The sequence below is a fragment of the Mauremys mutica genome, chromosome 13, assembly GCF_020497125.1.
Source record: "Mauremys mutica isolate MM-2020 ecotype Southern chromosome 13, ASM2049712v1, whole genome shotgun sequence".
In the NCBI taxonomy this organism is placed as follows: Eukaryota; Metazoa; Chordata; order Testudines; family Geoemydidae; genus Mauremys; species Mauremys mutica.
Genome location: NC_059084.1, coordinates 4,532,645 through 4,558,944, shown reverse-complemented (window position 1 = coordinate 4,558,944; position 26,300 = coordinate 4,532,645). Strand labels below are relative to the sequence as shown.

Below are 26,300 nucleotides of genomic sequence, written 5' to 3'. Positions count from 1 at the left end.
CTGCAGCGAGGTAGAAAATAAGTAATTATGGACATATAATTGCTATCCGAGTGGTGTTACTCAGAGCTAAGTAGAGTGAACTAAATCTGTCTAAAGGCTTTTTTGGTTTTTGCTGTATCAGCTCTTGTCAGTGTCTTTAAAATAAAATAAAAACATCCTCCATCTTTAATTCCTCCACTTCCTGGTTTAAATGAATGTGACGGAGCAAAAACTTTTAATTATTCTCACTGGTGGGAGCGTTCTGTGGGGTGTTAGCTCCTAACAAGGTTAACTTCACAGGTGTGAAATTAAGCTTTGTGCAGATCCAGGGAGAAGTTGCCTCTGCAGTAATAGCTTTGCTGGCACTCTCTGGCTTGCCGTCGTTCCAAAGCCCTGTGCCCAGCCTGTCTGTTCTGGGATCCGTTTCAAGGAGAGCATGGTTTTCATGCTGTGGCTTTGGTCGTGACCATGAGGGGCTTTGGATACCTAGAGAATCTTCACAGAATACCATGTGCCTTAAAGGTACAGGGATTGACCCTGTCTCTCAACTTCTTTTAGAAGATGTACACTGCATTTCTCTTCACAGCTGTGGGAAGGGCCACAACCTGAATCAGGCAGGCTTCTTATAGCAGCCTCCCTTGTACACGACTATAAACAATCTGGGTTTAACACCAGCAGCGTTGAGCTGTGCACGGCATGCCAATACAATACATAATCCCGCCACACTAACCACAGCTGACTTCCCTGCAGCTGTGCTGTGGAGCTGGCAGGTGGTGCAGATGGGTAGCTGTGAGTCCAGATGTTGGGGAAATAAGCGATATACTTTCTAGTCCTCTGGACTAGGCCTCCAATTGCTCCCTCTTCTTCATCCCTGACGAAGGCGCAATTTGTATCTCTGCCAGTGGTGGAAATAGATGAACGAGGATTTAATTGTTTTTTTAAAGAAAGTTTTTAAAGTCTTTAAAAGTTTTTAAAAATACAGAGAGGATGAACTGTCACCAACCATTCCAAACATGCCAGGCCTCCCACTGGCTTGCTTCTTTTCTTGGGGAGCTACATAGAAAAATGAGGGGCACGCTGTTCTTGCTGCGTTGGAATATTTTGAACTGGCAGAGTGTTTCGGAGGGACAAAGTGGAAAAGTAACAGATATTTTTGAGAAAGGACTGTCCCTCCTGATAGGGAAGAACAGTGAAGTTGCAGGGTTGCCAACTCTTGATGTTTTACTGTGAGTCTTGCAATATTGGGTGTTGGTCTTAAAGTCCCAGCTCCTGGAGTCATGTGATTATGTGAGAACCTCAGCTTTCACTTACAATAAAGTAAAGTTTCCAGCCCTCATGGTTGCATAGAAAATCTTGAAACTATTACCTATGTGCACCTTAGTCTCAGAATCCAGGAGGCAAAGAAAAATATGTAACCAAAAAAACAGAATTTCTATTAAGTGGAAAACTCTTAACAGAACTTTGGTAAAGGTTTTGAAAGGGGACCTGCAAACCTTACTCCAGAACTAAGATGATTTCAAAGCAACCATGCAAAATTCTATTAACCCACTTAATCAGGGCTAGTAATTGTTTTTGATGGGCAAGTGCATGGCATTCATTTCTTTTTTCATTATGCTCAATCATCCTGGCAGGGGAAGGGCAGGCAGAGTTTCCGTCTGCCTGGGTGTGTCTTCATGACAGTTTTGCGAGGCTGTTTGTAAAGTGTGGGGCTGAATGGCATAAACAGCCGCAAATACATGGCTGTGAACTAACCTGGTTTAATGGGTTCCGGTCCCCACTGTCACACCAGCTGGCTCCTGATTGCTCTGACCACTAAAATGCATCATTTTGTTATATTGGAGCTATGGGAGCTGTACTGGAGCAATGAGGTTTCCTTACGGGGGAGTCAGATATGTGGCTTTATAAGGCAGAGAGCTCAGTTTTCAGCAGTTATTTTATATTCTGTAAGGGTTATAACTGTGCCATAGACTAAAAGCCACATATTCCACACACATCATTATGGATCAGCAGCACGATGGGTTCATGGCTGTCAAAGCTGAGCAGAACAGCTGGTATGACTTTAAGGAACTAGAAATAAAATACTAAACAGTCTTATTTTCTAGATGCCTCTTTGCCCCAGGGTATTTGGGGTATACAGCATAAAACTTGAGAGTCAGCTTATCCTGAGAGAAAGTTTTGTAGGTAGCCAGGTAGCCTTTCATCTAACTTGTAATAGTTGTTCAAAAAAAGAAAAAGAAAACCCCCCACAGATCTAGCTTCTAAATTAGAACCAGATTCTGAGCCGGAATCTTTGAATTCTTTGGCAGTGCAGCATGTGAGTTTGCAGAGTTTATTCTTGGGTTGTTTTTTGTTTGATTTTTCTGTTGGTGGTTTTTTGTAGATGTAAATTGTTCTCCACAAGCTGTTTTTGTTTCCCCTTCAGATGGAGCATTTACTAACAGTGTTTTTTTTCCTCCTTTAATTAAACCCTCCACATCTAAGCCTGAATCTTCATTTTACTGCTTACTGCTTTCTACTGGCCTATTCTGGATATTGCAGAGGGACATCTTTTCAACCTGCCTTTGGGTTAAATTCACTCTGTGCGCCGCTTAAGTTGCAATTAAGCCTTCAAAAAAATGCTTCAATGTCCTGGCCCTCTGGAGGGGGGATGGTTTCACTTTTGGGGGCATGTACACTTTTTTGCACGCTCCCACTGGCTCATACAAATGATAAGATGGACGAGCTCAGAACCCGTTTGTGTTTGGCTTGGAGCTGGTATGTGTCAGTGTTCTTAGTTTAGCAGCAGTGTGCCAAAAATTGTGCATGCAAGTGGTTGTGCAGGCAGAGTTGCGCATGCACACAAAGAGGCCTGGTTTTGACAATTTGGTCCCAAAGTTTTTTGAAATTTTTATACCATGATTGCGGATATTTGCACCTTTACAGTACAGCTGCAAATAAGGTCTAATTTAGTTGTGGAAAACGTTAAGAATTTGTTTCCCCTATTCATGTTTTTTCTGCTGTACACCGGGGCCTGCATTTTAAAAAGTGGCTTCTAATTTTGGATGTTTCCATTGTGGTTGCCAAATTTTTAAAAGCCTGGTGGCTGGCTTTTCAGAAGTGCAGAGCACCCTCATCTCACATTGAAATCAGTATATAAGCATGTGCCAAGCAATATGAATCATATCTAGGATCATATTTTAGCACAACTCTCACAGTATTTTTCTTACAGCCCCAGCTCCTGGAGTCATGTTATTAAATGAGAATTGCAGCTTTCATTTAAAAAGCAAAAGTAAGATTTAGACTTATGGTTATGGACAAATGTGACTCTTTAACTCTCAGACACCAGAAAGCAAATAACCCCCACTCCCACCCCAAAATGTATTATTTTTAAAGTGGATCTCATGACTTTGGGGGCCCCGACTTATGATTTTTGAATGCTCGCTTTAAACTATACCCTGAGTAGATGGAGGAAGCAGGAACTGAGGGAGAATGCTAGCAGCCAAAGAAATGGGCACATGGAAAATGTAATAAAAATTACTAATATGTCCTTTAATATAACTGAAAAACAGGCATTTGCTATTTTTTGTCACTCTTAGTTGCTTCTGCCATTTTGCACTAGACCATTCCTGTACCTGACGCTATATTAAATGAAACAAAACAATGTTTTTAACTGGAGGTTCCTGACCTGGAAATTAGACTAGAGAGAGAGATTGCGATACCAGAAAGGCACAATCAGGATGTGGCTTGTGGGGCATTCGTATCCACCACCTCAGGCACAAGGCCAAAGCCTCTAAGGTATGTATTTAAGGCCCCCTAAAACTCAATCTGCCATGTCAGCAGCTGTATTGATAACAAAACCAACAGCCAATGGTTTTGGGGTGCAGTAGCTCACCCTGACTCACACAGCCTGTTCTGTGATGCAGCGAGGGAAACTCGACCGTGGCTTTAGAGTGTGACTGGAGGCTCTTCTGATTCCTTGCCAGTAAATAAAGACTTCAGTCAACTCCAAAAGCTCCTGTTTGCAAAATAAGCAGCACTGACCACAGATGGGAAGGATGTCAGCAAAACTGTCTCCCTTGCGGTCTTTCGCAGGGCCGAGCCTCTTCATCCTAGAGGATGGTCCTGGCATGTCCTGTGTTAGGATCCCAAAATCTTCAGAGGCGGGCGAGGAGGAGAAGGAAACTGCCCCCTTCCTCTTGCAAGGAACTCCCATCTGTGCTGTTAGCTGATGTGATCGGCCAGGAGAACAGCACGAGGGTAGGCTTGTCCTCCGAGTGTTCATGAGGAATTTAAGTATGGGTCTACTCCATACTCCGGGGGGTATGGAGTAGACCCATGAAAAATCTTTGATGCACCAAGAGCCCAACCGGGACCCTGACAATCTGCAGTGGAAGAGGAAGGGCAGAGCTCCACCCTGCTTCGGTGATGCTGATTCTCTGCGGCACTACTCCTGCCTTACCCTAGAGTAGCTCCATTGATTTCAGTGTAAAACTGGAGTAGTGCTGGGAAGGCCTCCTGGCTGCCAGCTGGAGACCATAATGTTATGACATAAGCAGCCATATAGTGCTCAGCACTGTGATATGTAAATACACATTGTCATTCTCGACCGTTCAGAAGGGTTCTGTGCTGTTCTGGCAGGCCCTTGACAATAATGAAAACTCTGCTGCTGAGTAGGGTTAGGCCAAACCAGAGCTTCATCTCTGTTTTCGTTTTCAAGAGGGGTTGTATGAAATTAGAAAGGAGAGTGTCAGTCCTGCTTGAAATGATAGGAAGTTACATTGGGACACTGGTGCAGGAGTCGGCAGAACAACCCAGGTCATTGGATACCAAAGGAGCTCGACCTAATGGAATTTTCAGAGAATTAGCCCTGTTGATTAAGGTTATATTTTAAGGGTGCATTATGCTGGCTGTAATGCAGGATGCTAGTGGATCTTATGAAAATACAGCCCTGAGGGACATCAGCTTGGCAGATGGACTCTGCAAACCAGGGTCATTTGGGTAGGTACCTTGCTGCTGTTGATGTATTCAGCAAGTTTGATAGCAGAAAAACTGTGATAATCCAATCTTAGTTCACATGGGATGAGTTTTAGAACTGGGTGAAATTTTTCAAACAAATAGTTTATTTGATAAAAAAAATTGCAGTTTCAGCCTGACCAAAACTATTCACAATTTTGGGTCGAATGCAATGAATAGTTTTGGCCGCAAAAAATGACTTTTTTTTAATGTTGAAACATTTCACGTTGATATTTTCAAAATGAAAATGTCGACTTTTCCTTTCAGAATGACGTTTCGTTTAGAAATGTAGCTCGGTTTGTTTTTTAAAAAACAAAAAGGAGGAAAATAACATGGAAAATTGTACTAAAAAAGTTGGGGGGGGGCGATTGTCTTGGGTCGAGAGACCCAAACCATCAATTATTCATTCAGATCCAGTGCAATTCATCCCTGGACAATGGAGCCAGAACAAGGGCTAGACATCATGATCGTCCCATTTAGGCCGGTGCTGGAACGTGCCCCGTCCATCTGCCTGTTCCTGCGTTCAGGCAGTGCCCATCAGACACACACCCAGAACGTGCTCCCAGGTCCCCATGGAGGAGTGGCGCTTACGAGGGGGAGACTGGCCTAAGGAGGGGTGGGGGGTGTTTCCCCAGGGATTGCTAGTGAGCTCCAGTAACTCAGCCTTAGGCAGTTGCTGACCTTTTCCTTCAGCCCCCCTGTTTAGGGCAGGCTGATCCTACAAGCCGGATGCGAGCCAAGGCCCTGGCGGGCTGCTTCCAACCAGTGACCTGTGGTGGGTCTTGGGAAGCGCCGCCAGGAGCTAGAGACGAGGTCACTGTAAGTAGGGCTCTGGAAAGACCCCAGGAGTGAGCTGGACTCCCACTGGGACCAGTAAGGATTGCCCGGGAGTGAGGGCTCATGTAGGGAACCGAGGGGCAGGAGTCTCAAAGCTGCTACGGCTTGAGCCCAGGCTGAGGGTGGGCCGAGTACAAAGCCCTCAGGGTAGGATGTGAGCACTTCACAGGCTGCGTGCTGGCCCCCCAGGAGAGGGGTGAACTTCCTCCCTAAACAGCCTCACGGAGATGATGTGCGGCATGTAGCCTGTGTTTAGTCCTCCATCGTCTGTTCCTTCTTCTTGGCCTTACTGCCTCACCTCCAGTCTCTGCAGCTCCGCAGGATCAGCTCCATGGCCATAACTCGTCACTCTCCCCTACCCGTGCCATCTCCTCCTAGCTCTCACCTCCTCGGCCATAACGCTTCCATTCTAAGCATACCTGGAATTGCCACGGCGCCGTCCATTGCTGCGAGCGGTTGTGGTGCCGTCAGGGTGGGAGTGCAGCGGAGCTCTAATGCTTTAAGGGGTGCTGGGACAATCCCTGTTTTCCAGCCTGGCTCGGGCTACTTGATCCTGTTGTTGGATCTTTGCCCCCAGTTCCCTTCCCTGGGCATCAGGGTTTGGCCCCTTTCCCAGCCCAGGCTTGTTTGTTGTTGGAGACAAAAAGAAACGGACGCATCGGGCAGGGATCTCAGGAGCACTCAGCTTCGGCCGGGCGCGGCTCCCGCTGAAGGCAATGGGTTAAACGGGAGCAGAGCTAGGCCAGAGCTGAGTGTTCTGAAATTCCCGCCCTTGGAGTTCGGCTGTTGGCGTGCACTGAGGTTGACTCTAACCCTGGATTCGATCCAGGCTGAATTGTGAAGGTGTGAAGTTTGGACAGTCACGGCACAGTCAGGAGGGAGGGTTAGGAAATGGTGGGCTATCTGGGCTGGGTAATAGGCAGGAGAAGTCTAGTGCAATGATGAAAATCACGGTCTGGAATTGCTGGCTGGGTAGCTGTGGGCCACATGTTCTGTGTTTGTTTGCAGGAAATGCAACCAGCGACAAAACAGAAGGCAAGAAGAAAGGGAGACCTAAGGCAGAAAACCAGGTGCTGAAAGACATTCCTGTAAGAATCCAAATCCATTGGTACCCTGATCCCACTCCTCCCCCGCCTCTCTCTCTGTGATTCTCTCCTTCCCCTTCTCTCTTCCTCATCCTGTCCAGCCTCCTGCAAAGTAGTTAGTAAAAAGTCCAGCCCAACCCCTAAGGGTCCGAGGTGGGGCAGGGCCGGCACCAGGTGCCCAGGTGGTGTTCCTGATCAGCCGGTTTAATTCCACTGACTGTGAAGGAATCTGGGGGAGATGCTGTTACACAGCCTGTGTGTGCATCTGCCAGGGAGAACAACCAGCCTAATTCAAAGCAACTCCCCCTTCCAGCATGAGGCTGCTTTGCAGTCTGGGTTAGCAGCTCAGGCACCAGTCTGAGTCCTTACGGCAGCCCTTCGAGCTAGGGGAGACGTCACTAAAGCTCTGTGATCATGGGCGGTGCAATGTGGGACTGACCTGCAAGGTGCAGGGTGCCCACTGGACTCAGCACCTCTCAGGAGCAGGACCCAGGGATGCTGATTTTAAAAACCAGACAGTGCAAGTGTTTGTTGCCACAGATCAGCCATCTAGCTGCCCCTTTGGAAGCGTTTTTTCTCAGCCTGGCCCTGCTGTCGCATGTGCTAATGAAGCTGTGTTTGCGCACACGTCTGTCTGCACAGCTGGGTGCGTCCCCTTTGAACAATTTGATGCCAAGTGTGATGTGCTTACGGGAGTGACATGGGTGACAGGGTGATGTGAGTTGTGGTTTATTTATGGGGATTATTTATAAAGTGCGTCTTAACAACTGGCATGATCCAGAGTGTGGTTTCTTCAGTAGGGTGGCCAAAGGGGGGGCGTGTTTGATGGGTGGGATTGGAATAAATCATTGGCATAACGTGAAAAATAGATGCGGTCCGGGTACCAACAAGTGACTGGCAGGTTGGGTGCCACGCTTGAGACACCGGTGTAGTTGCTCGGCGCTTTCTGAGAACTGGGCCTCTTCACGGTATCTCCAGTTGGACACTCAGCATCGCGAGTCACCTGAATAGGCGTTTGCATGTAAAGACGGTGCTTTCCATTAGGCCGGTTAGAGATCTGGCGTATTCATCGTGGGGGTGTCAGAGCCGGTTTAATTATCGGGTGGCGCGTAGTGAGGTGTGAGTTGTTCCCTGGGGAATTGTACAATTTCATTTCAGCCCTGTAGCGTGGACAACATACAGAGCAGGTTGTCATTAGACTAGGGTGCGGCGTGATTTGCTGACTAGATGAAATGTGGGGTGGTTAAATCACTGAGGCGATTTACTGAGCTGGGCTGGAATGTACTTTAGTCACCTGGGAAACACAGCGAGAGATGGGCTGCTTCCCTTTTGCAGCAGGTGCAATGTCTGAGTGCATGATTGCATCCCCAGTTGACGCGAACCTGAGTGCATGTGTCTGACTGAGGGTGGAAAGCAGGTGGTGTCAGGTACAAGTAGGTCATTTTGCAGGGGCACATTTTGAGTAGACGCTGGGCCTGCACACTCGACCCCAGCCCTTCGGAAATGTTCGCCCCAGCGTGTGTTGTGTTCACGGGATGCCGGAAGGTGTTTATTCAGCTGTATGCCACCATGTCTCCCTCTCTCAGCTGCCCCTGATGAACCAGTGGAAAGATGAGTTCAAGGCCCATTCCAGGGTGAAGTGCCCCAATTCAGGCTGCTGGCTGGAGTTCCCCAGTATTTACGGCCTGAAGTACCATTATCAGCGCTGCCAAGGGGTAAGGAGGATGGAGGTTTGTGTTTCATTTTGATGATCAGTTCTTGTGTGTATAATTTTCAGTGTTCCCCTTCGCTACCAGCACAACACCCAAGTTTGGGCCCATGCTAGCGCGATCGCACTTGCAGTTGTGCTTTGGGCAGGAGCGCGGGCTCGGAAGGTAGGGACAAGGGTGAGCTTCAGAGCCTGGACTCTAGCCTGAGCTGCGACTTCAGAGCCCTGTCTGCACAGCTATTGTTAGAGCGCAAATGCAAGCCCCGCTGAGCCATGTCTGTCGACCCCCGCGCCCGCTCGCTCCCAAATGCTGGGTAGACATAGCCTCGCGAGACGTGCGCTAGCGGCGCTCTGGCTAGCTTGCTAAGAGTATCAGTGAGGGTGCAGCGAGGCAGGCCACACCGTGAGCTAGCAATGCGAGTACGCACCCGGGGAACCTGGGCGGCCTAGGCAGTTAAATCTGATCTGAACTTAACCTTTTTCCTAGTGTATGTGCAAGGTAACACCGTTAGACTGATTTACCTGCTTGAGCTAAAACCTAATCAGGGCTACCACTGACCTGTTAAATCACACACATAGGTGCTGGGACTAGGGGTGCTGGGACGACGGGGGCTGGGGGCTTGAAGTGGTTTCCATTATATTCAGGGTTTACAGTTTGGTTCAATGGTTCTCGGCACCCCCACTATACAAATTGTTCCAGCCCCCCTGACCTTCCATATACCCTAGGAAAAAGCTCACATTCAGGTGAGGCGTAGTTAGCACATGTTGGCTAAGCCTGACCTACACTCCACCACTTTTCCTAGTGAAGACAAAGCTCTCTTGTTCCTCAGAATATTGACGTCTTGAATATTCCTTGAAAATCTATGGAAAAGTCACAAAATGCCTGGGTTGGTTCATTTCAATCATAGAAGTGCAGGACTGGAAGGGACCTCAGCAGGTCACCTAGGCCAGTCCCCTGCACTCAAGGCTGGCAATGAATGTCAGGAGCATGACAATTGAAATGAGCTGGACCTTTTAAAACATTAAAAAATCCAAAACCTCCCCAGTGGAGCCACCGTTTGAACTATTGGGGGGAAAATATGGTTGTGGTTAGTTCGAATGACTCAGCTGTTTAAAAAGGGAACAAAAACTTCATTTAATTAGGCTCTTCTCTATCCAGGAAGATGCTCATTTTGTTTGCGGTTGTCTTTTGTGCAAGTATCTGTGTGTGCGTGTGCAGGTACACGCCTATCTGTGCGCATGGTGCAGAAATCCAGGCTGAGCTACCAGCCCACAAAAGGAAATTGCTCACCTGGATTATGTGACCTCCCCTCTAAAAAGAAAACCACGTTCCCTATGGACGCCCAAGGAGGGAGGGTGGTGGAGGGCAAGGTGAATGTACTTCTGGAGCAGTGTGTGAGATGTAACCAGGTCCCCGCAGCAAGGTAGACATACGAGTGGGGATAGCACCTGTGTGATACGTGGTCTTGAAGATGGTTCTTTGCAGATGGTGGGTGGGGGTTATTGTTAAAGACTGATTTGTTTATGTGGCAGTAGCGCCCAGTTTGTTCCAGGCTCTTTACAAACAGAGGGAGGCACAATCCCTGCCGTGTGCAGCTCAAAACCCGAAACAGGCTAGAGGAGGAAATGTGTTGTCTTTTTTTTTAATTGAGTCAATGCTCCTTCCCCCCCCCCCCACAATTTTTTTCCCCCCTCATTTCTATCTGAGCAGTTGGGATTGTGCAGAATTTCTGGGCAGGCTCCAAACAGATGAATTTGTTGAGATTTGAAGGCAGCGAAAACTGAGCCGTGATGTGTTTGCAGAAACCTTTCTGTAATCAGCAATCTCCCCTCAATTTTCTGCCCCACTTTTATGGCACTGAGGGTTGCTGTTTGTTTCAGTCTCTGCTGCTGTTCCGTAGTTTATGAAGAGGTGGCGCGGGCAATGAACAGGGGGTAGGTTTGCTTTACCTGCCATGGCCTGGGTAGCTCAGGGAGTGGGCAGAGAACATTTTGAAGTATGAAATACCCACTCCCTGAAATGGGATTGTCAAATGTATTAGCCTCGCCAGCTGTCGTGTTCCCTTCAGGTCAGATTGTGGAGGAATTTTGCGTGATCATGTGCAAAGCTACATTAGTACCAGCGAAGTACAAATCAACAGGAAACTCTGCTCATTTTGGGCCCAGGACAGTATGCAGCCCTTAGCCCAACTGACTGGACTGTGTGCTGGGGACGTGCGAGGGAAGAAAGCCACTCTGTGGCTGGTACGCCAGCCTGAGGGCTGCAGAAACCCCCTTGGCTGCTGCACTGCCTGCCTATGGTGAGGAATGGTGGGTGGATCTGCAGTGATGTGCATTCACTCTCTCGCCCCCAATGCATCTCTGTGCTGGGGCACGGAGCCCTGGCATACATTCCCCAACGCCTGCGCTGCCTTCTCCCACCCCCGGCCAAGGAGCTACAGCCTTCTGCTGCTCATGGAGGTGGGCAATAGATTCCCCCAAATATAGGGGATAGGCCAGAGCCTGCTGGTGCCCTGTTTGAATGTACAGTGGAGGAGTCGGGGAGGCAGTGCACAGGGTTCGGATTTCCCAGGAGGGACCTTTGCATATAAAGAGGCAGATCTAATACTGCATTTCTTGACACTTCGCAGTGTATACATGAGGTGAAATTGTGCACAAAACGCCAACTTTCTAGCAACCTTGCAATTGCACGTCTCTGTGCTTGTTTGCATGTGCAAATGCAGGATTTGCGCTTTCAGTTTAGGCAGCTGATTATATTGGGATCTCTGTTATGCTTTTATTTTAAAAAGGGTATTCTGTTTTCATCCCCACGAAGGACCAGATTCCCCTTTTGATGCACCGGGGTATGTGTAGCTCACCAAAGCACTCCCTGGCTCCAGTTTAAAATGCCAGCTGGAATTTCCAATGGAACCAAAGAGAAATAACCCTCCAATTCCCATTGAAAGTCGATGGGGATCAGGTACCTACGGCCCTTGTGTTTTTGAAACGCTCACCTGCTGTGGCGTGTTGCTGATGGTGCTTGTGGAAAGGGATTCTTCTACCTCCCAGTCTTGGCAGTGTGAGTTTGCAGGAAGGTTCTTGCACTTGCAGGGAAAGGGCTGGTCCTTTCCCTCTCCCACCTCTCTGCTCTCTTGCAGGGGGCGATCTCGGAGAAGCTGACTTACCCTTGCTCTTACTGCGAAGCTGCCTTCACATCCAAGACCCAGCTGGAAAAGCACAGGCTCTGGAACCACTTGGATAGGCCAGTACCAGCTAGCAAAGCAGAAAACAAAGTGCAGAAAGCTGTTGGCAAGGCCAGTGGCAAGAAAAGGTACCGGCACGTGGCTTAGCTGCTTGCCAGTGTTTTGGGGAAGGCTGGGAAGAGAGAAGGGGAAAACTCCCAATTCCCTTCCCACTGGCCCCTGGGGTGCAATCCCGATTGGCCGGTGGGTTGGAAGAGGTGTCAACAGCGTTGGTTTCTTGACTCCGCTTTAAATGAGCCCTCTATGCTTTGCCCTAGAGCTGCTGAGAGTTCAGATTCCCCCACCATCCATCCCAAACAGGCAAAGGTGGAGAAGACTGTGGCCCAGGAGCTCCCCGAGAATGGAGAGTGCCTGGTGCAGAGCAGGAAGAACAAAGTGTTTCAGATCACGGCAGCGGAGGCAGTAGCAGCAGCTACCCCAACGGCCAAGTCTTCGAGCTGCAAGGATCCCAAACAGCAAGGGGGCAAGCAGGCTTCCCTCCAGGAGGAGGACCCAGAGAGGATGAAGCACAGTAAGAGTAGAGCCTGGGGCTCCGTTGGTTCAGGAGGCTGGAGCGGGTGGCATCCCAGGGCGAAGGGTAGAGTCACTCCCGGTCTCCGGCACAGCAATGCGATGGAGGCTGACTCCGCTGAAAGCAGTGGCCTCGCTCTCTGTTTACACTCGTGCATCTGGCCCCCAGGGAGCAGGACACAGTGAAACTGCACAGCACAGCCACAGCCAGAAATGGAAGCCACGTACACAGAGCAGCCAGTCAGAGGGGAGAGACTGACATGGGTCGGGACTGCCTTGGGGATGGAAAGTGGTTCTGTGGAGTTCCGCTCCCAAAGCACTGAGGAGACCGTACGTGCAGAAACCGCGTAGGAGGATAGGGGAGCCGTTAGTCCCTCAACGCCAGGTTGTTCAACAGCCTTCAGCAGTCAGATCTGCCTTATGAGGATAGGGAATAACCTCTCGGATCCGAGGGTTAGGTAGCAGCCCTGGGCTCTGGAAAGGACAGCACCTCTAGTGCTATACGAGGGTGTTAGCTGAGGGTCCCATCCATAGCTGCTTCATTTCAGGGCAGTAAAGCCCTGGAGCGGGGGAGGGTAGAGTGAGGTTGGGTCCCTTACTGCTCACCTCCTGATCCAGAGTTCACCCAGGTTCCTTTGCCCCGTGTGTATTTAAATCCACACTTGCAGTGCAGTTATTTGACCAAATTTTTATCTCTGTTTTCTCTCTCTCGAGTCAGGAAGGAAACAGAAAACTCCTAAGAAATTTACCGGGGAGCAACCATCCATCTCGGGGACATTTGGATTGAAAGGTAACATACGGGGCAGCCCTGTTTCAATTCCAGAGCCTATCACTTCCCCCGGTGTGTTCCCAGAATACTGCCCCTCCTACCTGCTCCTGTGAAGGCAGGTATCTGTGATCTCTTCATTACCCAGGACACCCCTAGCAGAGCCTCCAACAGAGGCATTGGTTAGACTCTGTATCTAAGATGGGACCTAAAACTTCACCTGTGAATGGCTTATGACTGAGATGTTCTCCTCTGACCTGCCACCCAAAAAAGGAGGGCTGGGGCACACCGGAAGTATGGCTGCATCATACTGCCTTTGATTTAATATTCTATCTGCAGCTCCACGCCGAGTATGCTCCAGCATCCTCATCTCCTTCCCCATCTCAGATGTTGGCAACTGGTTACAGGATCCCTAGTGCCCTGAACAGCCAGTTGGGGCCTGTAGTTCGCGGAACATTTTTGCACACGAGGTTCCTGCCGTTGCCTGAGCAAATCAGACGTCTGTGCTCACAAATACGCATTTGCACTTGTAAATGCTCAGTTTTCACATTAACTCCTCCCATGCGGGCATGTGCAGAAAGAGCATGAAACAGATGCCTAAAAATGCACATGGCCCTTGGGACTCGTGTTCTAAAATTCCAGGCTGCGGGTGTTGGACCAAAAAGTGATTCTGGGCAAACAGGTCTTGCTGCAACCCATATCTGCCCCTATTGGCCAGATCTTTAAAACTGTATCTTCCATTTCTTGCACACGCCCCGGTGGGTAACCTGCCCGTACAGTGTGAGGTTTTGCATGTGCAGAGCAGAGGGGCATCAGATGGAGCTGTTATTGTTGCTATTTATGTGTTGGTCCATCAGCTGCTTGTCTGGCACTATATAGTACGTAGGGGAAGACACGTCCTGGCCCCTTTCCTCAGTGGATTATGTCCAAAAAGAATCACATAAGAAGTGTGTCTTGAGGGACCAGAATGAAAAGCGAGGAATCGCTTGTTCCGAGCATGGATCAAGATGCAAAGATGAGGTGGGAGAAAGGACACAAAGGCATGATTACGCGGGGAAGCTGGACCGAGTGCTGTTGGCTCGGTGTGTATATAACTCTGCCTGTTAATCTCTTTTCCACCAGGAGCAAATTTGTTTGCCTTTGCAGTCAGACTTGGCAACACGGCAGCTCACTCAGCAGCGCAGGTGGCAGCAGCCTGGTCTCCCAAGGGATTTCAGTTCCCACGTGTGCCTGGCACTCACTCTTACGCTAGCCCTGCTCTCTGCTCTCCTATTCCCAGGCAGTTTCACGCAGTCTGACAACACGGCCTGTTTAATGAAGTCCCAGAATTCATGATGGCAAATTTTTAAGGCTATGTCTTTTAATACAGGCCTGGCAAAAGCAGAGGACAAGGCAAAGGCCCATCGAGCCAAGAAACTGGAGGGGACCAGCAGCATGGATGAGCTGAAAAAGAAGCCTTCAGGAGCTGCTGTGAAAAGGGAGGCCGTCGCGCATTTATCGTCAGGTGAGGCGTGAGGATTCCCTGGCCTGCTGAGAACTGAGTCACTTGGTGGTAACCTCCCAAGAGTGAGGGAGGAAAAACAAGCAACAGATTGGATAATGGAGCTAGGATAATAAGAGACCAGAGTCAATTTGCCTGAGTGAGGAATGACTAGAGGTTAAGAAAATGTGTCGACACTTGTCTCGGTGCTTGGAGCACTCAGAAATAGCTTATTTTTTAACCTTCCCATTCATGATAGACTCAGTTCTCAATGTGGACTTTGGGGTCTTAGTGACATTGAGGCCCAGATCTCAAGCCGAGGCTGACGAGTGCTTAGCAGAGCTCAGGAGAGGGTGGCTGAGAAGATTATGCTTCTGTTTCACCCTCATGATGCTGGGCTGGTCTCCATTGTTCCAGTTCCCCACAACAATTTAGAGCAGCCAATAGGCTGCTCTGAGTTACCCCAGCTGCACGTGGCCCCTAGCAGCAGGCCATTCAGCAGCGGGGTGAGGTGTCCAGGGCCGGCTCCAGGCACCAGCCAAGCAAGCTCGTGCTTGGGGCAGCAGATTCTAAGGGGCAGCATTCCCTTTTTTTTTGTTTTTTGCTCCACCGCTTTGGCCGGCGCGGAGGAGGGGAGTGCCCTGCTGGGAGCGGGCTGCGCCCTCTGTCTGCCCCAGCTGGTGCCAGGTCTGTAGCAAGCCAGCAGGGCAGCCCGCATCCTTCCCTCCCCACTGACCGGAGCGGCGCGGAGCCCTCCCGGCAGGCGGCGCAGCAGAAGCCCTTGCCGCCCCCCTTCTCTCTTCCCTCCCCCCTGCTGCCCGGGGCACGTCTGCAGCGCCGGGAGTCCCCCTGCACCCACGCTCCGGCCGCCCCGCAGGTTTTTTTTGTTTGTTTGTTTTTTTGCTTGGGGCGGCAAAAAAGCCAGAGCCAGCTCTGGAGGTGTCCTTGCCACAACCCGTTTCTCTTGGCATTTCCCCCGCACCACCCACAGGGAGGGAGGGTGGGATAGGAGCCACTACAGCAGCTCCCAATGATGCTGCTGCATAGGAGAGATTGCCCAATGGCCAGTGAAGATGGCATTAGGGCAGCTTTGTGCAGAGAAAGCATCACAAAACTTCTCCAAGGCAGCCTAGAATCTGCCCTCTGGTTTCAAGTAATGACACTATAAGCCAGGGGTCGACAACCTTTCAGAAGTGCTGTGTCGAGTCTTCATTTAGTCACTCTGATTTAAGGTTTCGCGTGCCAGTCATACATTTTAATGTTTTTAGAAGGTCTCTTTCTATAAGTCTATAATATATAATTAAACTATTGTTGTATGTAAAGTAAATAAGGTTTTTAAAATGTTTAAGAAGCTTCATTTAAAATTAAATTAAAATGCAAAGTCCCCCAGACCAGTGGCCAGGATCCAGGCAGTGAGAGTGCCACTGAAAATCACCTTGCGTGCCGCCTTTGGCACACGTGCCATAGGTTGCCTACCCCAGCTATAAGCAATGGAAAATGACATAGACCCAAATCTTGCCCCTCATGCATGAAGTCACTAGCCAAACTCCCACTGACTTCAGTAGGACCAGCGTCTGGACTGTCGGCTGCGCTTTGTGCACAGTTCTTCCACCACGAACTGAATGAAGATCCCGACCATTTTCTATCTGGAGCCTGCGTTTCGGAGTTCTTCCTAGGGCGGCACTTGCTTTCGCTGGCAGTCTTGACAGCGAGAGGCATGCAGGAGGTGCAGAATAAACACAGCTGCAGTGCTTTTCACTGATTGCACATGCAAATAAGTGGCTCTCTCAGCTCATCACAATGCAGAGACATTCAAATATACAAACTCAATGGGCCACATGCTGACCACACTTCCCCGGCGTAAAAGCAGAGTCACCCTATCTGAGTCAACGGAGGGAACTCCAGATTTACAGCCGTCTGCGATCAGAATCTGCTCTCCTGTGGGGTTTTTTTAAAATCTCATATCACACATTTAAATAAACACATGTTGGAAACTTGGCATGCAGACAGCAGCTGCCTGGGTTTGTGCAGGTGGCAGAGATACCAGTTACAGAGCTTACGTGCACACAGTCGGCTCGGAAGCCTGACGTCGACGCTTATGTTTCATTCCTTCTCTGAGTTTCTCTTCGGGGAGATGAGTAGCTGGGGGAAGGAAGGATCACTCTCAGCCACTCTCGGGGCCGTCTGTCTAGTGGTCCCAGCTTTCCCCTAATGGCCTGCTAAACACTATTATACTGTTCACCCACTAGGTGGCATGGTGTGTAAAATACCTTCTTTAAATGAACCTCAGCCGTACCTGGCAAAGCATTAAAGGATCTTAAACACACCAGGTGTGATCATCATAAGCAAGCTCTAGCCAGTCCGTATCTGGTACAGGGACATGACATGGGATCAGGAGTAAACTAAGATCAGAGACAGAAGGAACAAAGCAACAAAGGCTGCAAGATCTCATCAACATGCCACTCTTCAGTGCCCCCCAGAGAACTTCAGCTTTGATAAGCCTTTCCAGTGGACAGACTGGAAGCAGTGATTTGCAAGATTTCGAACTGCAAACAAACTCCACAAAGAAACTGGAGATACCCAGGTATCTTCTTTAATTTATGCAATGGAGAAGCAAGTAGAGCATATTTTTAAACCCATTTACTTTACTGAAGACAGTCACAAAGATGTCCGTGAAAGGGTTCTGCCTATATCTGATGCAGACTTTGTACCTCATCGACATGTGTTCACCAGAAAATTCAAGAACCAAGGGGAAATGTTGAATGTTTTATAAGAGCTCTGCATACATTGGCTGAAAACTGTGATTTTGAGAATGCAAAACATGAGAATATCAAAGAGAGACTGGTTATTGAGTTAACAGATAAAAACCTTTCACAGCAGCTACAGTTGAAGAGAGATTTAAACTTAGCTACAGCTATTCAGATAGTAAAGCAGTCAGTAATAGTGAAACAACAGAACAAAAGGCAGGAGCAGCCTGAAAACCCTGAAACCAGCTTAGAAGCTATGAATAGACATTTGAGAGTTAAAAGTCATTATTATACAACTCCTGAAGGAAGGTGAGAGAACTCGCAGGCTAAGAGGGACAAATTCCAGCCTACATGCACAAGGTGTGGGAAAAGTGATATCCCAGGAGATGATGCATGGCCAGACGGAGACGCAAGGTGTAATGCATGCATGAAATATGGACGTTTTGTGGCTGTTTGCTGCACCAAAGCAGTCAGGGAGTTGACTCAAATTACAGACAATCAAGAGGCATTGTTTCTGGGATCTATCACTTATGATGACACGGAGCCTGCCTGGAAAGTGAACTTGAATATTCACGACAGAACGATTGACTTTAAAATTGACTCAGGAGCTGATGTCACAGTCATCTCAGAAAGGACTTACAATCACCTTCAGCCTGTCCCAGGCCAGAGCTGAAGTCCCCTGACTCAGCCCTGAGTAACCCTCCAGGATTCTGAACTGCAGTTCATCACAGAAATAATTTACAAAGACAAAAGCTTTGCATTCAGAGTGTGTGTGATCAAAGACCAACAACCTTCTGAGCCGAAAGGTGGCAGCCATGATGGGCCTAGTAAGAAAGGTGGAAGTCGGAACTCTATAGAGGATTTGTTGATACTGAACTTTTGAAAGGAGATCCAGTTCAAATCAACATAAGAGACAATACTGAGCCATACAGTGTACAGCCACCACTTCCTGAGAGACCTGGGAAGAGATTAGCTGCAGATTTATGCAGATTCAGAGGACATAATTAGCTGGTGCTTGTGGACTGTTTCCAGGTATACTGAAATAATGTACTTTGAAAGACATAACAGGTCGCAGTGTTACTGAGAAACTGAAGTACCACTTTTGTTCACTTCAGTATTCCAGAACAACTAGTGACGGACAGTGGACCACAGTTTACTGGAGCAGAATTTAAGTCATTCCAAACGACACATGATTTTGATGCTATTACTAGGCGCCCACATTACTCACAAGCAAATGGAGAGGTGAGAGAGCTGTACAGACAGCCAGAAAAATCCTACAGCAGGAAGATCTATTCTTGCTCTTCTGAGTTACAGATTGACACCAGTAGCGGATACTGGATATAGTCCAGCACAACTCCTGACAGAAAGACCATCACAAAAGTTCTCTTCCAACTTTGGAAAAAACCCTATCTCCAAAGTGGCCAGACATGAAGAGAGTAGCCAAATCAGGTAAAAAATCTAAAAGAGCTTCTGAACAACTTCTACCCTCTGATACCACTCAGAGAATGGCCACATCTCGAACCGGGTGACCATGTTCATGTCAAATTGGATGTAGAAAAAGGATGGGCAACGCCAGCTGTCTCAAAGAAAAACTCGATCATATGTGATCAAGACCGACAGTGAAGAGTTCAACAGAAACGGTTGATGTCTCCAGTTTGCTCCTCAGAAAGAACAGCACAGAACAACACTACAGATGACTGATGCAGAAGAAGAAGAATCCAGGATTCCAAACCAACCACAGCCAGTCATTGCAACTAATGGACAGCCAGATGAACAGGTTGTTACAGTTTTGAATCATGTAATTAGAAAACCAGTTTGATTCTGCAACATGCAACAGATTGATCTGTACTGAACTACAAAGGTAGCATGATAATGTAACTATGGGAAATGGTAGGCGTGTAGAACTTAAAGGGGAGATGTAGTGGAATGCTAAACTGTATTGTACTGTTCAGCCACTGGGTAGCGCTGTGTATAAACTACCTACTTAACCAAGTCTGAGCCATACCTGGCAGAGCATTAAAAGGCTCTGTTGGTGATCACACCTGGTGTGTATACGCAAGCTCTGTTGCCCGTCCATATCTGGGGGACATGATTCTGGTCTCCCCCTGTTCATCTCAACTTAACCTGAAATGAGTCAGTCAGTTCTTAAACTCCAGGGCTTGCAGTCTTCCTTCGTCTCTCTCTCAGTTTCTTAGAGGCAGCCCAGTATGGGGCCGTTACCCCTCAGCTATCTCAGTCCTTTCGGCATCCCCATCTTCCTCTGTTCTGCTTCCTTTATAGCTGGGCTTGTTTTCTTTATTGGTCCCAGCTGAGGGTGCATGCCTCCACGATCGGCAAGTCTGCAACTGTGCTGGGCTGTGGTCAGCCTGGTCTCCTCTCCCTTCTGCCTATGCTAGTTATAGGGTTTGTAAACCCCATTGCAATCACATGGCCTAGCAGCCTGACTCTGTGCATGAAACAGGGACGTCCTGGTGCATGAATTACCAAAGTGCAGAAGCTTCCCAACAAGACCAGATATTGGAAATATATGTTTTTCCCCATTGTGCACAAAAATGGGCATGCAAATCAAATTACTCTGTGCAAATGGCTCCGTTTGCCCAAGCCGTTGCAATAATTTTACGTGCAAATTAGGCACCCAACTGCATTTTTGCCCCTGTAATTTTGGAAATGTGGTCTGCAATTTGGGGGCTTTTCTATGAATGATTTGTTGCATTTGACAACTTCAACGGCTTCCAACCTTTCAAACCTTGATGTTTCTCTTATTCATGAATCCTGGAAAGGGCTTTACTCTGGAAAAAGTGCTGTCCCTCTAGCACCAACCTTTTTACCTGTTTTGCTTTTCTTCCCCACTCTAGCAAACCCAGAGGACCAATGGCAGCGGGAGATCAATGAGAAAGGAGAAGTTGCCTGTCCTACGTGTGGCGTTATAACCAGGAAAACCATTGTTGGGCTCAAAAAGCACATGGACGTCTGTCAAAAAGTAGGTGCTTGCAATGGTCAAGTTGAGCTAATTTATTCTGGTGGGGAAGAGATTTGCACACCCTAGAATGAAATGATGAATAATAACAAATACCTACCTCTTACGGAGCCCTCTTCATCAGCAGACCTCAGAGCGCATCACAGTTTGTAATGGATTTACCCTCACAACACCCCTGTGAGATAAGGTGATGCTATTGTCCCCATAGATAACTGAGGCACAGAAAAGCTCAGGGACTTGCCTGTGGTCACACACAAAGTCTGTGGAAGGGCAGGGAATTGAACCTGGGGCTCTCAAGTCTTAGGCGGGTGCCCTAACCACTGGGCCATCCTTGCTCTTGTTTGCTAATTAATAATTAATGAATCTTCTCTAACTGATATTGGTGCTCGCTAAACCTCAAGCTGTGGGACACCTACTGGTTATCTCCAGAGAGCTGACTAGGCGCTTCAGGCTGGCTTCTCCGCCTTCATTTCCAGCTGCTAAATTAATAGATTTGTAAAGCCAGACATGCCCATGGAGATCATCTAATCTGACCTCCTGCGTAACACAAGGAGTTTCACTATGGGACATTCGTGCACTGAGCCCAGTAACTTGTGGTTATGGTCGCACTCATCGCTCAGAAAAACACTCCGTCTGGATTTAAATTGTATTTAAAATACGGCAAACACACACTCAGTGCCTCTGTACTACTACTTTTCCACGTGAGATATTGTAGCACAGGAGACCTTAGCCATTGTCAAGGGGTGGAGGTGGTTCCCTGGATAATGAATGCAAGTGGAGGTGTGGGAGAGAGCATCTCTGTATTAAAATGTGGCCTGTTAAACTTCAGTTTTTGAAAAACCAACTTACTCAGAATCCGTTTAAAACATAAGATGGGTGCCCGCTTTTCAAACTGTTTAGGCATGCGACTGCACACACAGCGTTTGTGCCTAATTTGTGTGTGCGGGCACTGCCCTTGAGTGCACCCGTTGGATAATTGCGGTGTTTTTTCCAGGCAAATCCCCAGTTTGGACACACAGTTGCAGTAATTACACACATAAAGGTGCCCCAAAAGTTTTTAAGAAACTGGGCCAGTACATTTTTGCATAAGCTGTTTTCTTATTGTCTGGACACACCTCAGTTACAGCTGTGTAATGCCCTCGCTGCTGCATATGCATTGATACCCATTGTATGCGTGCTACTGAGGCCAGACTTCGGGGCAACTAGGTGTGTTTAGTAAGCCTGTCTAAGTGCTGTCGGTCAGTAATGGTACCATGAAAAGCTGACTCTCCTCTGCGTCAGCATCCATCAGACAAATCGATTCCATCTTCATCAGGCTCCTGGTGGGTTAGAGGAAATCCATTCTAATAGAAAGATGACATGGGATCAGTTCCGACCACTGGCTCCCTTGAAGTCAATTGCAAAACTCTCAGTGGCATCTGGATTTCATCCATTCTCTGTTACGTTTACAGTGTGCTTTGGGAAGGTCTCCCTAGACCCGTGGGTACCGTAAAGGGCCATGAGACTGGCCAGCCCGCTTGATGTGTGAATCCATGTGAGGGCCGTAAAACTTGCCGTTCCGCATGTGAACAGGCGTGTGGCTGTGCAGATCAGGTAGCTGGGCCTCTTGCTGCCTGCCGGGCCGTTCAGAGGGGCACCGTCCTGTGCTGCTTACTGATAGCCCATAGCTGGCGCTCCCGTCACTTCTGGCAGAATTGAATCTGGCCAATTTGGGCGTGATTTAGCCGCGGGTTATGGTCTGCAGTGGTGTTGGAGCCATGTTGGTCCCAGGATATTTTAGAGATGAGGTGGAGGGGGTGGGCAATATCTTTTATTGGACTAACTTCTGTTGCTGGAAGTTTTGACCTTACCTAGGGCTCTTCTTCGTGGTTTCTGATGTCAGGAAAATCTCCCGCGATGGAATTATAGACCAGATCCTCTGCTGTGGCTGAGGAGCTCAGCTCAGGATGGGGGTGCAAAGGCAGCTTTCTGCTCTCCCGATCCTAGCCAGCTGTGGGCCCACCTGCTCCCCAGTGTAGATTGGACCTGCTCTGACTTGAATCAATTTCCAGTAGCCACAAGGGCCTGATATGGCAGCCAGAGATCTCCTGGGCACTATGCTAGTAGCCAGGAAGGGAGGTGGTTTCGGAGTTGGTGTTTTCCTACGGGGTAATCCCCCTACACTTTATACAGTTAAATGGCAGCTGTGTGAACGACTGGAACAATGACATGCATTGACTTTTCGTTTTGGTGGCTATCTGGACTTGCTGTCTCTTGGTTCACTGTGGTGCGTATTTGTCTCTAGGGTCGATAAATCTTGATATTCACCTCAGTGGAAGTCAATATGTGCGTAATCGCTTTGTAGATTCTGCTTGTCCATCAGCGGGATAGCAGTTGCAATGCAGAGTAGCTCATTTCCATTGCATCTTTTAACAGGCCACATGTAATGCAGTCAGGGGTCGTATGGCAGAGTAAGAGTCTCATGAAACTATTCTGCTGATGAAATCTCGGTGACATTTTCAAATAGTTCTTCAGTTTTGGACATTCCAGGACTCATCATGATTACAGATGTCTGCAGAGTGCGGTCTCTACAAGACCAGTAGATCTACGTTTTGTATCCCTCTAATGAGCTGAACTGAGACCCCAGGTCCAAGTGCACCCAAGTCTAGGGGGTTGAAAATCCAGGCCTGATATCAAACTTCTCCAAAGTTTGGGGCATGAGGATTAGAAATCCACATTTGGTGCATTGGAGAGGGAGGATAAAGCTGCCAGCTCAGACTGGGTCTCAGGGCTGGGGTTCTGATCTAAGGTTCTGGTTCAGGTCCAGGTCCAGCATCATTCAGTAGCTTTCAAAATGTCGTCTTGTGGGGCCTACATCAAGTGTTCCCGGTTGGGTTGAGGCAGAATGCACTCGCTGGGAAATGAATGGCCGGCGTGGTGACTCTCCTTTAATCTGTTCAGCTGCAGGATGCCTTGAAATGTCAACACTGCAAAAAGCAGTTCAAGTCCAAAGCTGGGCTCAACTATCACACCATGGCCAAGCATGTCAACAAGGTAAGGGCTCCCGGAGCACGCACTGATCTCCAGGTTTCATTCTCTCTCTCTCTCTGTCCCCGGGAGATGCAGGTGAAGAAGATGAATGAAGAAACAATTCTTCTTCTTTTTTTTAAATGGTGAATTTGGTGCTTATGCAACCAAAGGGCTGGAAGCACTGGCTTTCCACCATCCCCCACACAGCTCCCAACGTGTACCTCAATCCAGATCTGCAACATGCCCTGATTTCCCTGTACTGAGCACTGTCAGTCCTTAACACATATACAGCACGGACACCCACTGGACTCCGCACGTCGTAGCGTGACCAGAAAAGACTAAAATTGCAAAATTGTGGAGCCAAATTTTCAAAGTGCCTAAACTCTGCCTCCAAAATTGGGCTTGCAAAACCATGGGAAATGGGTAGTTACTTACAGGAATCACATAATTGGGCATTTAACCTCCCACAGGGCATGGACATGCAAATGTGGGGTTTGCACAAGAACTTATCTGTGCACACAAAAGCTGGCAGGCACAAACTTTTTGAGGCCGCTCTTAAAAATCTGGTCCTATATGTTTCTGGGAGACCAGGGCAAGGCATAACTGTATTTTCTGTATGTCCTGAATTTACCAATTCCATATTGCCTTTTTGTTGTGAATCCGTCTCCTGTGGTCTATTGTAAAAGCAGATTTTTTCACTTATGAGTTGCATATGGATTTTCAAATTAGCTGTTTGCATGCAAACACATGCTAACTGTATGGGCAAATTAAGCAAGCAGTTTCAAGGGCATTGAAACTATGGAAAATCCAGCCCATGATTTTTAACCCGAGACTCTCCTCTAAGAGTTCAGAGAGAGTAATTCCTTGTGAGGGCGAAGTTTGAGACAGCACTCAGGGCACAGAGGACACAAGTGAATGGCTGACTCTGTCGCTTCTGTTACTTCCTTGTTTCCAGCCTGGTCCTGTGGAAACTGCTGGAGTTGGTGAACAGGAAGAGCGGGAAAGGCTGAGGAAAGTGCTAAAGCAGATGGGGAAACTGAAATGTCCCAACGAGGTATAAGAACAATTCCTACTTATCGTTCTGCAAAAGGATGAAAGGAATAAAGAGCCCAGATACAGAGGCAGCCAGAGACGTCTCTGTGTCTGTGGGCGTTATAAAATGAATTTGCCGCAGCTCAGTTCTCCCCGGGCGTGTGTGCAATCTGTCAGTTCCTGGCAGGAATGATCACGGAAACAGGGAGGTTGAGGAATATTCACAGAAGGGGAATTCCCAACTGGTAAACTCAAGTATCTGCCCCGAATCTCCTCCAATCAGGGAACAGAAACATAACACATGTGGGCCAGCATGTCCAATCGTATCTAACCCATCCAGTGGGAATGTTGAATACTCGCAACCAATGAACTGCTCACAAGCAAGCTCTGGGGCAAGAATTATTCACTGAAGTTCTTCAGTGAATAGCTGCAATTACATGTACAGTGAACCCTGGGAACAGGCACGTTGGGAACAGGTAAAGGGGCAAAATAATTGGCTGTGAAGGGTTTGCCAGGTTGGTCCCACATGCAGCAGTTCTCTCCGCCCCAAGAGGTACACTTTTCACCCTATCTGTCCTACGTGTTTCTGAGAATCCTCGCACCCGGGTGCTGAAGTGCTGCATGGGGCACAAGTCAAGCCCAGACGGGTCTCCTCCCTCTACTTCTCCATGTCTGAGGCTAAATGTAATTTTTTGAGGATGTTTTGGAATGAAGGTGTCCACTGGGCAGGCGCCTTTCCATTGACTTGTGCGTGCTCTAAACAAGCGGAGAGCTCGGGTTGCTCTGAACGCAAGTCTCAGAATTGTGCCTTTGACGGGTTTGGTGGATGATACAAAGTCGTAGGGGAGGTGGAGCGCGCCAGCTGGCAGAGCTGAAATCTTAGGGAAGTAAACTAGGACAGCTTCCCCAGAAAGTGAGGAACGTCTGCTCCATTCCCAGGGCAACAAGCAGAATGGGTTTGGGGCACAACATCCTTGCGCAAAATGAAGGACGTGATAAGACACCTCCCAGACTAGTTAGAGAGAGGTTGCAGGGATGGTGCAGCTGCCCTGTGGTTTGCAGCTCCCACAGGAGTTAAATGGGGACGTCCAGGGGCCATGCCGTGGAGGTGCAGAACAGCATGGTAGATGGTACTGATGTGTTCCTCCTTGAAATATTGGAGTGATGGAGCTATGATCCTTTCAACCTGTTTGCATGCATGTACAGTGAATGCACCATCTAACCCTCTCTTGTTCCCATCTCCATAGGGGTGCACAGCCAACTTTTCCAGTCTGATGGGGTACCAGTACCACCAGAAACGGTGTGGGAAGCAGCCCTCTGAAGTGGAGAAGCCCATATTCACCTGCCCACATTGCAGGAAGAAGTATAAATCCAAGGCAGGACACGACTACCACATGCGGTCGGAGCACACTTCTTCGGTGAGATTCGAGATCAAGGCTGATTGTTAAAGCTTGTGTCTCTGTTCACGTAAGCAGCAAACCCCCAAAGCCCACATTATGTTCATAGGGCAGCAGGAAACTCTCATTACAATGGGGCCAAACTGTCCCTGACTTCTTTAAACACTATCTTGGAGTCTTGAGACAGATGAGAAAAGTTCTGGAGTGGAACAACAAGGGTCAAATGAAGCTTCAGTTCTCTGCTGTTGTGTACCCACATCTCACTGCCCATTTAAATGTTCAGCCGGGCATGTAATTTAAACGTGAAACTATCCTATGATAGGGCATGAACCCACCCCATCGCAAACCCGAAGAGAGTCCCCACTGGAGGCTATTCTTGTGAGTGGCTGCTGCTCAGTGTGAGTAAGGCTGGTAGAACTGACTTCTGAGGGTCCATCTATACTGGAGCTGGAGGTGTAACTTCCATCTTAGCTCGACATATACGTGCTATCGGTGAGCAAGCTAGTGTGCAAAAAGTAGCAGTGTAGCGCCGGCACAGG

At 48.3% G+C, this 26,300-nt stretch overlaps 1 protein-coding gene across 4 annotated transcripts in view; it reads left to right on the top strand.

Moving 5' to 3' along the window:
• The window catches only part of ZNF512B (zinc finger protein 512B), a 56,930-nt gene that overhangs the window by 12,519 nt on the left and 18,111 nt on the right, over positions 1–26,300 (top strand). Inside the window, exons 3-12 of one of the 4 annotated variants that reach the window (XM_044986700.1) lie at positions 6,817–6,896; positions 8,480–8,623; positions 11,739–11,911; positions 12,101–12,354; positions 13,072–13,143; positions 14,489–14,623; positions 20,202–20,326; positions 23,264–23,356; positions 24,288–24,386; positions 25,612–25,782. In XM_044986700.1, the coding sequence (XP_044842635.1) occupies positions 6,817–6,896; positions 8,480–8,623; positions 11,739–11,911; positions 12,101–12,354; positions 13,072–13,143; positions 14,489–14,623; positions 20,202–20,326; positions 23,264–23,356; positions 24,288–24,386; positions 25,612–25,782 (1,346 nt within the window). The remainder of the gene's footprint in view (positions 1–6,816; positions 6,897–8,479; positions 8,624–11,738; positions 11,912–12,100; positions 12,355–13,071; positions 13,144–14,488; positions 14,624–20,201; positions 20,327–23,263; positions 23,357–24,287; positions 24,387–25,611; positions 25,783–26,300) is intronic. The other 3 variants (XM_044986701.1, XM_044986702.1, XM_044986703.1) reach the window with 3 other exon arrangements.